The sequence below is a fragment of the Thermobia domestica genome, chromosome 12 (genome assembly GCF_964235325.1).
Source record: "Thermobia domestica chromosome 12, izTheDome1.hap1.1, whole genome shotgun sequence".
Classification (NCBI taxonomy): domain Eukaryota; kingdom Metazoa; phylum Arthropoda; class Insecta; order Zygentoma; family Lepismatidae; genus Thermobia; species Thermobia domestica.
In genome coordinates, this window is record NC_137465.1 from 177,730,646 (window position 1) to 177,747,619 (window position 16,974).

Sequence of the window (16,974 nt, forward strand, 5' to 3'; positions counted from 1 at the left end):
CCGCTGTGTTGGATCTGAAATACTTCAGTTTAAATTGTCCCATTATAGATTGGTAAACAGTCGTATTATTGCGGATTCCAAATAGGTGTGGTAGCGTTGCTACACGCTGTAGTTTGGGGTAAGAGAGGATCATGTGAATGCATATAGCAGCACCCTTAATTTGTAAATAATGTATATTTTCAAATATGAACCGTTCATGGTTAGAATAAATTAGGCAAGCTGGATTAAGAATTGCATGTTAGATTTTTCTTCAAATGCATTGAGAACACGGATAATTGGGATGTTAGTATTTAAAGATGTTAAGTCTACTGAGGCTAGAATGGTATTACGAGATACACTCATGTCCAAAATTATTGTGGCGTGTCGATACATTTGTTGTAGGAATATAATTTGATAACGAATTCGCCCGGTAATTCCTATAATGTTAGTATGTGTATAATCTGCAAAGACATGTATGTGGCAAATTTCATGTCAAAAGAGCAGTAATAAAAACAATAAGACAAAAATAAAAATTTTCTTGTCCATTTAGCAACATTTTGTTTTACTCATTCTAATTTTCGTATTTATAATTCTTTTCCTATGAAATTTAACACAAATATACATTTTCCGATTATACACATAGTATTAGTATTAAAAGTACCCTCTAAAAGCGTTATCAAATTATATTCTTACAAGAAGACAGTTATAGATATGCGACCATCATTTTGGACATGAGTGTACATGTTTGGTGTTTGAGCAATGGTAAGTAATGATTTGTACTTTGAGGTATGGTGAAAGAGCCTGGACATGATAACCTAAGAAAGCAGAGATTACGTTCGGTAGAGCTACCAATACTAGAAACAGTGGGTCTTCCAGAGCTGCTGGGCTTATATAAGTTCGGGAGAAATATAATTTAGGGATTTTGTGTGTGTGTGGAGTGAAGTACAAGATGGTGGTGCTAAATAAAATAAAGCTTTTAGTGAGGAAATCATAGTAAGTTCCTTAATATCGGGAGAGACAAAGCTAACTAACCCCTAACTGTACCAACACAGAATTCTTTACTAGATCAAAAGTACTCGAAAGAATCACACATACTTACCCTAAGAACATGTAAAGTATTTTCCCAAGCTACAGTTTTATCAGTGAAATGTTCCGGTCTCGGAAGTGGTGGATCACGGAGCTCATCCCGAGCATTTTTTTCCAACCAATCGATCACCAACTGGCACTGTAATCAGAAAAAAATATATATATATATATATATATATATATATATATATATATTAAACATTTTTTTTTAGATTATAAAAAAATCAGTTCTCAACAACTGCAACTAAAGTGCAAACCTTCCACTTTTTGAACAAGTTATCACTACAACCTTTAACAGACTACGAACTATTTACGACATATGCCATCTCCAAGTAGATACCATACAAACGACCGTATCGGTTTGAGAAAAGCACCAACGTGGATATGATGTCACGACATAAATAGCTTATCTGCTAACGGAAAATTAAATTTTGCTATGGGCCATAGATATTTAACACATAGTATTAAAATGGGATAGAATTAGATAAAATGGGAATATTTCACGGGAACCAGACTTCTATGTCTCACAGCAAAATTTAATTTTCCGTTGGTAAATAGGCTATTTATGTCGTGACAGTTACTGACTGATTGATTTAAAATTTCACTTATTTCTGTATACCTGTGTCACCACTTTTACTACGTTGGTAAACTTACTTGGGCTGAGATAAAGTGTAACTGTTCTTATAAAATCGTAGGTCTCATTAATTACCTTCAGTTTGTGGGGAACGATTGATTGAATTCTATTCTCCCTATGGACTGAACGTAATACTGAGACCTATTTTTATAAAGCCGCAGATTTAAAAGTTGACCGTGGGAAGACTAGAATTCTCATGTGGGTATTTTTTGTTAAGTACAACTTTAGAAGTTATTTAATAAGCATCCTATCAAATCATGTAACACTATCTTGTATATTATTTTATGATGTAAGTTTAATCATACTGTTACAGCTTTTAGATTTCTTTGGTTCCGTTTCATTTAAACTACTATCATATATACAACATTCTTTCCTTATATAAATGTAATTTAAGATGATCAAATATCCAGTATCTGTTTTCAGAAGAACAATCGGTTTAAGGTAGTGGATATCTGAATGACTGGTAATATCCTGACAACTGACATGGTCATCCCTAGTGTAGACAACTGCGGGATTCATCTGTCTACGTAATATCTATTAATGAAGGGGAAAAAAACTATATTAGCTATAAAATGCAATGAGCAAGATATAAAGTAAAATTTTAAATGCTACTTTGATGACATAATAAAAATACCTAACTTTCGATTGGTTTCAACCGGATGTGTTTTCATCAGGGTTGGCAAAAACCTTTTTCTTTAATAATTTGCTCTATGTATTTATATTACATATGGACAGAAATAAGTTTGTTTCGCCTTGGTGTTATTATGCAACAATGGGGTTATGCTGGAAGGAGTCACATAAGCTTAAAGCGGAATCCAAACCGCTTCTCGGCTTACATTCGAGAGAAATTGTTCTTTATTTGGACTCGAAACAGGGACTAATTGGTCACAAATGTCATGAGTCTGTCAACTCACCCACGAAGGACTCCTGATAAAAATACGTGGTACTGGTCTTTACATACTTGCTAATGTAATTGTCAAGAGTCATTTCACAAAGACAAAAAAAAAAAAAAAAAAAAAAAAAAAAAAAAAAAAAAAAAAAAAACAGTTCCACAAGTGAAACCATTATACAGAATTATATATAAATCGGGAAACTCCCGCCTTAGCCATTGGGAAAATCCTGTTATTACTTTAAATGCAAAGTAATAACGGGAAAATCCTGTTATTGCTTTGCATGTAAAATTTTAAGGTCAACTTATCATAGTATGCTAAACTGAGGTATTAAATTACAAATTTAGTATGTAGATATCACTCAATAAAATTAAAGTCAAATCCATGCTAATGTTGGAAGCTACGTAGGTAGTCGATAAATTTTGCCAATTTCTATCAATATATTTAAGCAACCTTGGCTTCTTTATAAAACAACAGGCACTCAGGCAAGCAGAAATATACAATTTTGTTTCTTTCATATGTTTAGGCTTAACATTCTTACGTAATACCGAGGTTATCAAGAACTTTCCATTAAAGTAACACTCGAACCGCTACTTGATTATACTTGAAAGAAGGGTTATGGTTCGACCGAGAATTGAGACGCCTCGATTAAAAGGTGAAAAGGAGATAAAATTAATGCAGATGGTTTGATATGTGGAAAAGTCACCATGAAGTTCACACGATTTAAAGCATTTTTCGCTTAAAAAAATAAAATAAAATAAAATTAAATAAATAAATAAATAATAATAATAACAATAATAATAATAATAACTGGTTTAAACCAGCCAACCCGGGTTTTTACGAAAGGATACGGAAGTGTTTATTTGGTAAAAATTGAAGAAAGGCAATAATTTTACCAGTATATATAAAACAAACAAGACCTAAACCAGTCGTTTCAACCTTTCGATACTCTCGGACCGACGAAAGATAAAGATTTGTTGGTAAGTGGTAAAATAGAAAGCACCATACTACCTAGTGACACTCTGCAAAAATAATTTCACGGACCGTGGTTGGAATAAATACATCACAGTACGTGTTCTGTATGTCATCCTAATCCCTTAGCTGTTACATTCGCATGCTACTTTGCATAACTTCTCGACATTTTGTATATCTTCGTTCAGTGGTGGTTTCTGTATACATATAACCTGGTAACACTTTTGTACTTTAGTTTGTTTGTTCAAAATATGGTATTATAATAGATATACTTCTGAAACACAAATAAAGATTGTACAATCACAAACAGAATTCTTTTTATTTTAATAAGTATAAATTGAATCTCTTTTTTTTCTTTAATTGCGTAACTTGCCTAAATATTAGGCGAAACGATCTTTGACTGAAAGATACTCGGAAAAGAAGAATAAAATATTCCAGATTATAGTTACAGCAATAAGATCAAATTACGGCTGCTACGAATATACGACTGGCATATTGCAATTCAAATAACACATTGAAAGGTATGGTTAATACATAGATTTCTTTCAGAAAATGCATAATGCATCTTAATTTATCAATACACTTACCTCTCTCAGAAATGAATCTTTCTTGTAAAGTTTTTCCACTGTCTCTTTCTCACTCAGGTACTTGATCGGAACATCAACCATCATTTCCTCATCTTCGTCAACCAATGCAGCTTCGGAGCTTATTCGATCCTGATACAGGCAATATATCAAGCGCCACGTGTTTCTCTCGTTTTCTAGCCACGCTTGATCCTGGAAGGTACATAGAACAATTATTTTGTTAATCTAACACGTTGTGTTGCGTGCAGCATCCTTTCGGGGATTAATTCTCAACAACGGGTTGGGCAAAAATGTGCTAAACTAATTCTTTCTTATATGTTTGACTCCAGTGAACCAAACAGCTTGAATTGAAATATAAGTGCTCTGATCCTGGAAGGTACATAGAACAATTATTTTGTTAATCTAACACGTTGTGTTGCGTGCAGCATCCTTTCGGGGATTAATTCTCAACAACGGGTTGGGCAAAAATGTGCTAAACTAATTCTTTCTTATATGTTTGACTCCAGTGAACCAAACAGCTTGAATTGAAATATAAGTGCTCGGATGCAATTCTGTCGTAGTTACCTAACAATACTGACGTCTACCATCAAGAAATAAATAAATAAAAATCATCTGAAATATAGATTGGAAGATTTAGTGTTTAATGTTCCTTAGATTGTACGGGATGTGAACCTACATTTTAAAGTGGGATCCGAATTACACAAGCTATTACCGGGAAACAAACTTGCATCCCTCCTAGCCCCACAAAGGCAATGAACCATTTAGCCATGACGAGGATTTTTCATAATACAGGAAAGAATTTAAAATCCACAGAATGCAAGCATTTAGAGTACATAGTAGATTAAACAGCGTCGAATGTGTAAATTTATAACTACAGATTTACCCTGAATCTTAAGCCTATTGCACCATTTTTAAACTTTTTGGACGTGGGATCAACTTCTATTAATAAAACTGTTCTACAAACTACCTCACTTTATATTCCTTTAGGAAACAAATTATATATATATAAAATTCCATATATTTATTTATTTACCAATATACTTATACTGTATGAGCAATAATAATTAAAATTCCTTTAGTGATAATAACAGAAGAAAACACATACTATTTTTTTTAATACTCAAAGGTCATCAATAATATTTTATGTTATCAAGAATCCATATAATCTATTAGAGTTTAAATAATTTTCGCTTTGTTCAACTATATAATCTATACCGGTACCTGTTTGAGATTCCCATTTCCATTTAAAAAATAAATAAATAAATAAAGTCATTAGCCTCCTGCTTCAGGTTTTCAAGAAAGTCAAGTGTCTGAAGATCTAGATTCAGTTCATTCATTATGTGGTTGAGAATCGGAACTGTGACTGTATCTTTATTGTTTAATGCACTGTAGTTCGTGAGATTTATATTGGAAGCTAAAGAAAACTGCGTATGTTTAGGATCTTTAGGAAATAAAATTTTAATTAACACTTGCAGCATTAGCTTTTTCTTTCTTTGTTAGGTTAATTCTATACCATTCATACTAAAATCTTACGCGAATTCTCTCGCGTGGTTATTTCTTGGAAACAATTCATAATCATGTATGACAAGGAATACCTCTAAACATGACGCGTAACCTAAAAATGGGTTTCAATCAATATTCATCACGAAAGCTTAAACAAAGCTTTTTATCCTTCTTTCATAATCGACAATCTAAATCAAGTTAACCCAAGCTCAACAAAGTTATTGCAAAATACGAATTCAATTATTGTGAAACATTTTCCTCTTTTATCATCACTGTTATAACTAAATCTGGCTGAGTTAACTCACTCAAACAAAAACGAATTTAAAGTATCTTATTATTCGCATTTTTTAAACATCAACAAAGATTTAGCAATAAGTCTTACCTTCTCTACTGTGGGTTGTTGTGTCCGAACAATTTTTTTCTTAACTTCTCTCAATAATTCTAAAGAATCTGAGCAATTCTGAATATATTCAGCCACAAGGTCAAATACTTGGAACTCCCCTGATCGTGACTGATAACTTTCGAGAAATTCTTCATACAACTGATGGCATGCTAAAAATATATAAATTATTTCTTAGTTTTTTGCTTGGTCTTCTGCTGTTAATTTCAATCCATCAAAAAACTTTCAATACTATCGACTGTTTTATTCACCCAGGTGTGTAGGACGATCTGTTTATTATTAAAGCGACTCCTTTCAGAGATCATTGATACATTTAGCCACAGCCGACTCGATGTTTCCTCTCTGCTCTTAGCAGCCTTGACACCCTTCGTTCGCTCCATGCTATGCCTGTAATCGCAAAAGTGTTAGCAAGTCGCGCGAGAGGCGCTGGCTTCCAAAGATCATTTCTATTATAGAGTAATGATGGTAGGTGTTGTTGCGTTCATATTATTGAATTTTGGCGGTAATGTGAGTACAAGTTAGTGTGTTTTAGTGGTCTCTCCTTGTGGTGTTTTGTGTTTGTTGATAATGATGTATTGTTGTGTCCCATTTTGTACTTCAAACAAGAAAAAAATGCCAGGGAAAGCTGTCTTTCCATGACTTTCCAGCAGACAGGGAAAGATGTGAAAAGTGGCTTAAGGCAATCTCACGAGAAAAATTTGTACCAAATAGTAACTCTCCATCTTTAGTCGTTTCTTCGTTAATTTCATACAAGAAGATTACGTACCAAGTGGCAAGTATAGACGACTAAAATCGAACTCAGTGCCGACAATATTTCCCAACTATCCCTCCTATAAAGTGAAGAATATTAAGGAACCAAGACGAATCATAACAAGAACAAATCATCCTCTCTCAAAAATACTTAAAAAGTAAGCTGTTCTTCGTTCCTCCCCTCAACGTGACCCAAGTTCTCCGGACGAAACCATTAATAAAGCATCTCAAACGGACGCGCCGAATTGAGAAGAGACATTAACAGATTACGTGTGAAAGTTACTCGACTGAACACTTTACTTCGTGTAAAAGTTACTCGACTGAATTCTTTACTCCAGAAGAAGCAGGAAGAATTAAGTACATCCACAGAGAAGCTTCAGCTTATCAGGGTAGTGTGCATGGTAAGTTTATTTTAGAGCAACTACTTAACTATAGTAAAGGGGTAAGTGGAGCAGTGACATAATCCGGGAATGCATAATTTCTCAATACATTTCTCCAAAGGGTTGTTTTGATGTCAAGAGGATACGTAAGACTCACGTGTAAGAGAACACTTGATAGATACGTAAGTACTAGTGATTAACACCATTGATTAAAGAACGTTTAACTTTGGAGGCTAAAAATATAACAGCAATAGAACGCTTTTGTTCACTGATTGCAAATGAAGCTGCAATCAGCCCCAAGGTTATTTATGATCGAAAACTTGACGCTTTCTTCGGCTATAAAGAAACATCTCATTCACCAGCAAATGTTACAGATACCCCAACAGTAAACGTGCAGGAACATATTGAAGTCCCTAAAAAGCAAGTGGTGGCCAATCGTGGTCTTTGTTTAGATATAAGAGAACTTTCAACCAGCTACCAGATCCCATGCGCATTTTTCTTTACGAAACAATTGTCTGGCCGTGAATTGCACCAATTAGCATTGTATGTGATTCAGGAAGTAGAGAAATGCGGTTTTGTTGTAATTAGAATTGTTTCTGACAACCATAAAACAAACAACAATGATGAGGCATTTCGGTAGGGGTTCATTACAACTGGAGATTATACATCCATTAGACGAAAACAGGAAATTGTTTCTAAGCTTCGATCAGTGTTATTTTTAAAAAAACGTCAGGACCCAATTTCTTGAACGAGAAATGACTGACGGTACTGGAATAATTTCAGGAGAGTATTTGCAACTTTTGTACAAACTACAGAAAGAAGAGGTTATTAAACGTGTTAGGTATTTGACCAAAAAGCACATCGAACCTAGCTCGTTCGAGAAAATGAACGTCAGAAGAGCCAAGGAAATATTCTCACCTCAGTAATTTGGGTTATTCAAACACTGAAAGACAACGCAACCACTTATGCCGAGGCATACAAATTCAAAGAGTCTGAAGCAACAATGATTTTCATAACAAATATCAACAAATGGTTCTCTATGCATGACGTAAGCAATACACATCACCACGTAGAAAGCAGAAATCATGATAAAGAACAGTTTTCACTTTGAATGATAGTCGCCTTGATTAGCTGGAAAATTATTTTCTACCTTACTTAGAGAATATAAAATCTGCAAGCATGATGCTTGGAAAGCAATTCCCAACCAGCGAGACGTATGAAGCAATCACCTTAACAACTAGAATCAACTGTTCTCTGCATAAAGTATATGCTGGAAAATGTATATCAATAGGGTCTTACGGGAGCATTTGCTAGTGATCCTGTTGAATTGCGGTTCAGCGCTTTATGCCGTATGTCAGATTCAAATATGTTGGATGCGAGGACAGTGAATTTCAACATGCAGAAAATACTGAAAACTGGGATTTTATTCATCTCTAAGTTCAGCAATGTTGAAAACTGTCCTTCCAGCATCAGACATGGTCCCGTTCAACAACTGAAAACATAAGATGCCATAGTCACGCAACACACTATCTCTGATTCAGCTTTGAACATTTTGCAAGAATTATTGCCACACGACGCAGGTAAGCTAAGTGAATCGTAGAGCACATAATATTTTTGTTATATATAGTTTATCTACATTTTACACTGCAATATAGACTTCATAAGAGTGAGTGAGTGTGTGTATGCGAGCGAGCGAGCGAGTGAGAGAGGAAGAAAGAAATCACTTGATTTTTTTTTTAATGAACAACATTTCTGAACGTTTCCTGAATGAATAGTAATTAGCATATTGGTCTTGGTTTTAGTCTTGCATGGAAGTCCGAGACCACGTTTCCTTTTGCAAGACCATCACTATAGTGCTACCTAAGGTGGAATTAAAATTTGATCCTTGTATTTGCCATTTCGAAATAATAGCCAACTTTATTTCAAGACTATTATGAGACTGGTCTCGGAACAAATTTGGCTATTGTTTCGAAATTTGAAAAGTAAGGATGGAATTATAATTTCAGAGGAATAAAATTTAAAAATGGTCCAAATATGTAATTATTGCATTTTCACTTTTAGCTACACCACCTCCTACATTAAACAATGCTACTCTGGCATACATTGGTGTATACATAGTTGGAACGGCGTATGTCAGAATCGCCTATAGTGAATGTTTAGATTGTATGTCTGAGCGCACATGTAGTTCTCCACTAATGAATTTACTTTCAATTCAAGACTTGGGGAGTCTTCGCTATCCGAAACCATCTTTTGTGACAATATTATTAATTATTCTTAATTTTGTTCAGAAAGCAGTACCGTACCTCCCAAACAAAAATATACTTGAAGCCATCTCCTGCATTGTGATTTGTAGTTAAGTCGGGCATAAACTTGCTTGTTTAATTGCAGAAAAATTTGTTAGACCATTATTAGAAATCAAATGAATTTTTTGAGTTTTACGTCCCACGGTTATGCCGGCTAGGCTAAAGGAGATGGTGATGATGAGCAATGAATGAAATAGTGGAATGAAGAAAGTGGGAGGAAACGGGAGAACCCTGAGGAAACCCACGCACACGGTGTTTGCCCATTACAAAGTTCACTTGGCGGGATCAGAGTTTGAACCCGGGACCCCATGCACCAGAGGTGAACGCTCTACCTCTTAATCACCACAGCCCCCTTAGACCACTATTGGATAACATAGCAGCAACCCAAAGTTAGAAACTAGTTCCAGGAAAACGTCTCTTCTCCAAACCATTAAGCCGGAAAATCTTGAAGGTATAAAATAAAAAAAGTGGATTTTAGATGGAATATGAACTTGAAATTACAAGATTAGTGCTAATAAGTACTACGCCTATTTTAATTTTATATTGGCATGTGTTTTTCTAGGAAATGCAGTAATATATTTATTTCTTCTTCCCTAATTTCGATATGTTGTTAAATTACGGGGTGTTATTTTTTGTGCATGTAGTCGAAGTTGAGTGTACTCATTGTATTGTAGAAAATGTTTTCAAGGTGATACGAATTAAGCGAAGTACGTTTGTTGAGGTGTTTTCTCAGAGCGGAGATTGAATCAGAATTGCAGTCTTTCCTTGACGTACAGCGCCATGCGATGAAAGTTGGAAGCAGTCCGATTTCAGCTTACTACCGCGATTGTCAAAGCCGCAAAAAAGAGCGAAAAGACAGGGATTCATCCAGTTGGCCGTGATTTCACTATATTATGTTCAACTACCTATCGGGTCAGTCCATATAATCACCGAAAATAGAAAAATTCCCCAGTCGACCATCTGGGATTTTGATGAAATTTGACACACAGGTACCTACATCCCTCGTAAGAAAGTGTAATTTTTTTTTTTCGTCTCTACCAGTTCCTGAGAAATTGACAGAAGTGAAGCTGTCCGCATCATGACTTGCTGAACACACTGATTATTTAAGTTTTCAATGAGCAAGAACGGTTACAAATTATGTTACACGCGTCAAACTTTTTCCGCAATAAGTATATTCATCGTTGTAATGAAGTAATATGTTGAGAGTGGCATGACCATTTTACATTCGGATATATAAAATGTCAAAGTCAGAACTTTTTTTTACATCACCGTTCATAAAGCTCATTTTTTAACGTGTCACAGATTTCCTAGATAAAACAACAAATGTCTGTTTGTGTGCAGTACCTTACAGGGTAGTAAACTATATGCACCAATAATGCAGAGCTATTTACAGGATTTAAGGGAGGTTAAAGTTGGTATCATTGTAAAAATACAAACTTTTTGCTTATTTTCAGAGCCCTATTTAACTATGATGACAGTTGAATATGAGTGTGATATTTTAGATAAACTTGCTACTTATGTAACAAACAACTTGTGTGAATTTCAAAACCCTGATATATTTCCTTTCATTGTAAATCATCGCCTTTGTCAATAGGTGTTGATTGTCCTTCAGGTTTAGAACGGATATGGAGAATGGAAGTAATTAAAGAGTGTCTCAACAGATGACATTGCTGGAGCCTGATTTATCACACTTCTTATACCTGGCCACTAGATTGCATTTGTGAACCACATCACAGAAATGGAACCTTGTAGTTTAGGTGTCAGGAATGGTGACAAGTGCCACAAATTATCATTCTGCAGGAAATCAGAATTGAAGAAACTGAAAGATATTGAAAAGACAGTGTATGTTACATTGCTGTGGCAATTGTGGAAGGAAGGAGGCTGTGCAAGATTATCTAATAAACTGTTTTGATCATCACTTACTTGAAGGTGATGAGTGTGTTGAATTTTAAAACTAGGTTCACACAGACCGGTTGACATTACAAACCCTACAGCTCTCCGTGAATGAGTTTTGTGACACATTGGCTCAGGGAATTGATAGTCTTAGACAGCACCATTACATAGCCAAGACTCAAGCTGCATACCCGAGTAACATAAAAACTTCACTTCAAAATGCAGAGCTAATTGTTTTACTGGATTTTTCCGAAAATTACACCTTCGTTATACAGGACGAGGTTCGGAGGTATCATTGGGAGAGAAATCCCAGGTAACTGTGCATCATTTCGTGGTGTACTATAATGATAATGGAACCCTACAATGTATCAATTTTTGTTGCGTATCAGACAGTTTGCAGCATAATGCTACTACTGTCTGTATATTCCTAAGGCATTTCATGACACAGCTGACAAATCCTTCAAGATAGGCAGATTGATAAGATAATTTACTTTGATGATGGTGCTGGATCACAATATAAAAGTTACAAGAACATTTACAATCTATGTCAGCATGAAACTGTCTTCGGAATCAAAGCAGAATGGCGCTATTTTGCAACATCCCATGTGATGGTGTAGACGCAACTACAAAAAGATTGACAGCCAGAGCCAGTCTTCAGTCACCTACAAGACCAATTGTTTCTGCGCAGAGGATATGCGAATGGGCTGACAGCAGCATTAAAGGTATACACTATTTTTATATGTCTGCTGAAGATATCTCGAAGGAAAGTGAATGCATAGAAAAGCAATACACAGACTTGAAGACCATTTCTGGAACTCGCTCTCACCATGCATTTATACCAACTGAGGCAAACACAGTCCTTATGAAGATAATTTCTGCAGACGAGTTCGGTACCACAGTGTATATGGTGGAAGCAAGAGAAGAATGGCAACATAAGCTTCAATAGTGGTGTGTACGTTGCATGCATGTATGACAGTAGGTGGTACGTTGGTATGGTCAACGGAGTGTCAAGTGAAAAAGATGTACGTGTCAATTTCATGGTATCAGCTGAACCCTCTGTGCTGTCATGGCCACTGTGGGAAGATGAAGTCTGAATATCATTCTATGATGTTATCTGTATCCTGGAAGTACCTTTATTATAAGGTAGCAGTGGACGACTATACAGACTGGATGAAAATAGTTACCCAAAAGTACTAGCATGTCTTAAAAAGTAAAGAAAGGTATGTTGTTTTCCAAAGTGCTAGTTCATGTAAGTTTCCACAATGTCAAATCATTTATGTTTCACAACATGCACGTATCATTTGCTTACGTAACCTGTTCCCACAGGTTTATTATGTTACTTTTCACTTTGTCTGCAAGTCTTTTCTTTACTTATTTGAACATTCAATTCCTTATTACTAATACTGAACTGTAACTTTGACCCACAGAACTGTACTATTTTGTAACAATTAATTTCTTTCTATGGCAGGTTGTTTCTTCTTACAGTCTTACAATATATGTTTTCAAGTGTCAATCAGTGTAAATGATTGCAACTGGCGCACACGTACTTCTTTCCTTCCATTCTCCATATCCGTTCTAAGCCTGAAAGACTACCGACACCCGTTGACAAAGGCGATAATTTACAATGAAAGGACATATATCAGGGTTTCGAAAAACACACGAGTAATGTCTATCCAAAACATCACACTCATATTCAACTGTCAATATAGTTAAATATGGCTCTGAAAATAAGCAATTTTATTTTATTTTATTTATTTTTTTTTTAATACAATGATACAAACTTCAATCTCCCATAAATCCTGTAAATAAAGTGTAAACAGCTCTGCATACAAACACAGGACATTTGTTGTTTTATCTAGGAAAATTGTGACACGTTAAAAAATTAGCTTTATGAACGGTAAAAAAGTTCTGACTTTGACATTTTATATATCCGAATATAAAATGGTCATGCCGCTTTCAACGTATTACTGCATTACAACGATGTATATTTTTATTGCAGAAGAAGTTTGACGCATATAACATAATTAGTAACCGAGTTATTGCCCATTGCAAATTTACAAAAAGTAGCGTATTCAGAAGTCACGATCGGACTGTCTAACTTCTAGGTCAACTTCTCAGGAACTGGTAGCGATAGGAAAATAAAATATTACAGACTTTCTTACGAGGGATGTAGGTACTTGTGTGTCAAATTTCATCAAAATCCCTGATGGTCACCTGAGGAGTGTTCGACCCTTTATAATGGAATATCCCTATCCTACGAAATCTTTTATAAAATGGCATATCATAAATAGTACCTTCAGTAAGAAGCTATTATATTTTACTTTCATCCCGACTAAAGAAAACACTCCAGAAAGCCGAAAGCTTTTGTGAGTATCGAAAGCTTTAGAATAATTTAAATTAACAGCACAAAGGTAAGCAAAAAGAAATTAAAATTGTTCTCTGCTTGTCAAGTACATTACAGAAAATAAATAAAGTATAAAAAATATATAGTTGCAATAACAGGTAAAACTGGCAGAGGAACTGAAGACGGCTGATCTGGAAAAATGAAATGAAATCTAAGTTTAACGTCCCACGGTTATGCCGGTTAGGCTAAAGGAGACGGTGATAATGAGAAATGGTGGAATGAAGAAAGTGGGAGAACCCCGAGAAAACCCACGAGCACGGTGTTTGTCCACCACAAAGTCCACACGGCGCGATCTGGGATCGAACCAGGGACCCCAAGCACCGGAGGTGAACGCTCTACCACTGAGCCACCGCGCCCCCCACGGCAGATCTGGGTTCGAGTCACGTGTTTGTGTTACTGCATTGTTACGTTCTGCCTACTGGTACTTTGGATACAAAATTTGGCAGAGAAGTAATGAGATTATCAACATTGCGCACATACCAACAACGCTGCTGTAATGCCTGCCGTAAACTCAGTACAAGTCTGTTGCTACAGTTGCTACGAGACTGCGAGATTGAAGTCCATTTGTGTTTGTGAGATGCGTTAGAAAAGAACACCAGCAATCTTTTTAAGCAATGCATTGCCATCAAATTTTGTGCAAAGCTTAGCGAATCCACTACTAATGACTTATGAAGAGTATAAACGTCACAAGGCCTATTCAAAGGGTCCAGAAAAGTTTAAAAAAAAAAAAAAAAAAAAAAAAAAAAAAAACTCGTATGGGAAGATCAATCTCAAAATAGACGAGAATGTGGACAAAGTGAGAACTCGTGTGATTGATATCAAATTGTCAATGATGTTGAGAATGATCAATATTGAGTTAAATCTGAGCTGACTTCCCTCCATCAGATTGTAACACAGGACTTGGAACATGAGAAAAATTTGGGCCAATATGGTTCCAAAGAACCTCACAACTACGCAGAAAGTCAATCGGAGGAAAGTGTGTTAATTTTGTGCACATCGTTCTTCTGTCGTATGTGATCACAGGTGATGAGTTATAGACTTTCAAGTACGACTCGGAAATTAATTGCCAAGTCAGGGTGGCACAGCGTAAACTCATCCCACCGCAAGAAAGCAAGAATGAGCAAATTGATACTCATTTATTTTTTTTCACAGTCAGGGGAATGTCTACAAGAACTTGTGCCTACAGGACAAACTATGATATCTTTTATTAGCAAGCCTTTGAAAGCCCAATAAAGAGGGCAGCAGTGTACAACCGGGTATTGTTTGCACTTCGATTCTGTACCACCACGACCATGCCTCATGTCACAACACGACAGTTACCAGACGGAATTTTTGGCAGGAAACAGCATTCCTGTTCCCCACGTCAATCTTTGAGGATCCCAGTTCCTGCTGACTTATTATTATTCCCCAGGCTTAAAAAAACACTCGAAAGGGTGCCATTTTGGTACTCTGGATAACATCTAGAGAAGAGCGTAACGAGAGAGCTGAAAGGCGTTCCAGCAGAATTCCAGCAGCGCGAGAAACAACGGATACACCTCCGTCATTCTGTACCTTGATTTGTAACAAGAATAACATTCTTGGTTGAAGAAAATGAATCTCATCACTTTTCTGACAAACTTTGTGTATGAAATAATTAAAATAATTATTGAGAAAGTATCGTGATAAACTAAGTATGTTAAATAAATGACAACGCATGCCTTCCAAGAATTAATACCCATAGCATCATAATATTTAGCACATGAATATTCAAAAATTGCTACATACGGGAAAATTTCAATTCCTGTTCTCACTAGTCTCTTCAAACTTTTAATATGTTTAATATGTTACTAATAATATGATACTAATTATGTTACTGAATGTAGCAACAATAAACTGTCACGTTAAGTAGTCAGAATTTTAATAAAATGACAAGTGTCATATATTTGTGGTATTTATTAAAACCGTCACCATAAATGTAAACGATATAGATACAAACAATATTTACAATATCATGATGTGAAATATAAGTAGTACGATGGTAGGGTCTATCAAGGAGAAATCCCTGATACTCTCGTGTGTTTATAATGTCTTGTAGTCCTCCCCCCACGACATTTATGTCATGTAAAAGTTCATCAGCGCAAAGCTCATACTCACAAACACAGGCCTTCCATCACCGCTGTCAGTCCTGGGTGGTTCCTCTGGACGCAGAATAATTGTACCATACCACACTCTTAGCAGGTGTAGGTCGAATGATGATAATTTTTAAAAATGCCTGGTTTTATAGTATCACTAAAAACTGTTTTAGTTTTAACAAGGCACTGTTTATTCTGGAAAATATGTTTTTTTCAATTTAAAATAGACACCTTGAAGATTTTAACTAATATGTTTTGGACACCATCACCTTGAATAAGCTTGATATTATCACTTTGAAGGTTTTTATGTTTTGATGCCACTGAAAAATCCGTTTGCGTAGGACGTGTTGTTTTTCGTGGTTGTATCGTATTGTTAATCTTGATAGAATTTTCACAAGGAGAAATCACGATGTATATTAGTGTTTAATAATTTAAAACTTTTCATCGTTTGATGATTTTGGGAATATAATAATCCCCCTTTTAATAAAGTACAATGGTCAACTGTTCATGAGAACCAGTGACATGGAATCCCTTAAAATTTTTCATCGTTTGACTTTTATAACCATGAGGCTGGTGCACAAAAGAAAGAAACAAAAACACTAGAGGAAGGAGGCACTAGTAAACACACACACGAGAAAAAAAAATCACTAAAACTGCTGGATCCGTGTAGATGTCGAGCGTGATCCCAATAGTGTATCCGGGAAGGCTGGAACTCGGGAAATCCTGATCGTGGTGGTGCAGCACGTCGAGAGTCAAGGGCTATCTCCTGGAAGTCTGCTATCTGGAAGGCTTGATCCTTGAGCCAGAATGGACAGCATCTTGTGGTCTGGAAGTCGAGAGGTCCATCATCCAGAAAAGGAAACTGCGACTTGGTAGGCATCATCCATGGAAACGGGTAGCAAGATGATGGGTAGCCCAGGTGCGTTTGTGAAAATAGGCCGGATGCGGAAAAGAAATTACATGACAGGAGGCACTGAATTACTTGTTAAAGACCATTGTGAAAACCTATTTTTTTTTTTTTAAAGGACTAAAAGAAAGAAAAGAGGGAGAAGAGATAATTGCAAAAGTAACGTACAAGGAACAAA

The 16,974-nt window shown here is 35.8% G+C and overlaps 1 protein-coding gene across 1 annotated transcript in view; it reads right to left on the reverse strand.

The window, feature by feature from the left end:
* Nup107 (nuclear pore complex protein Nup107) overlaps window positions 1-16,974 on the reverse strand; it is an 87,007-nt gene that overhangs the window by 47,210 nt on the left and 22,823 nt on the right. Inside the window, exons 5-7 of the mRNA XM_081734442.1 lie at window positions 6,031-6,200; window positions 4,149-4,337; window positions 1,079-1,204 (exon numbers count right to left, since the gene is read on the reverse strand). Of these exons, the coding sequence (XP_081590568.1) occupies window positions 1,079-1,204; window positions 4,149-4,337; window positions 6,031-6,200 (485 nt within the window). The remainder of the gene's footprint in view (window positions 1-1,078; window positions 1,205-4,148; window positions 4,338-6,030; window positions 6,201-16,974) is intronic.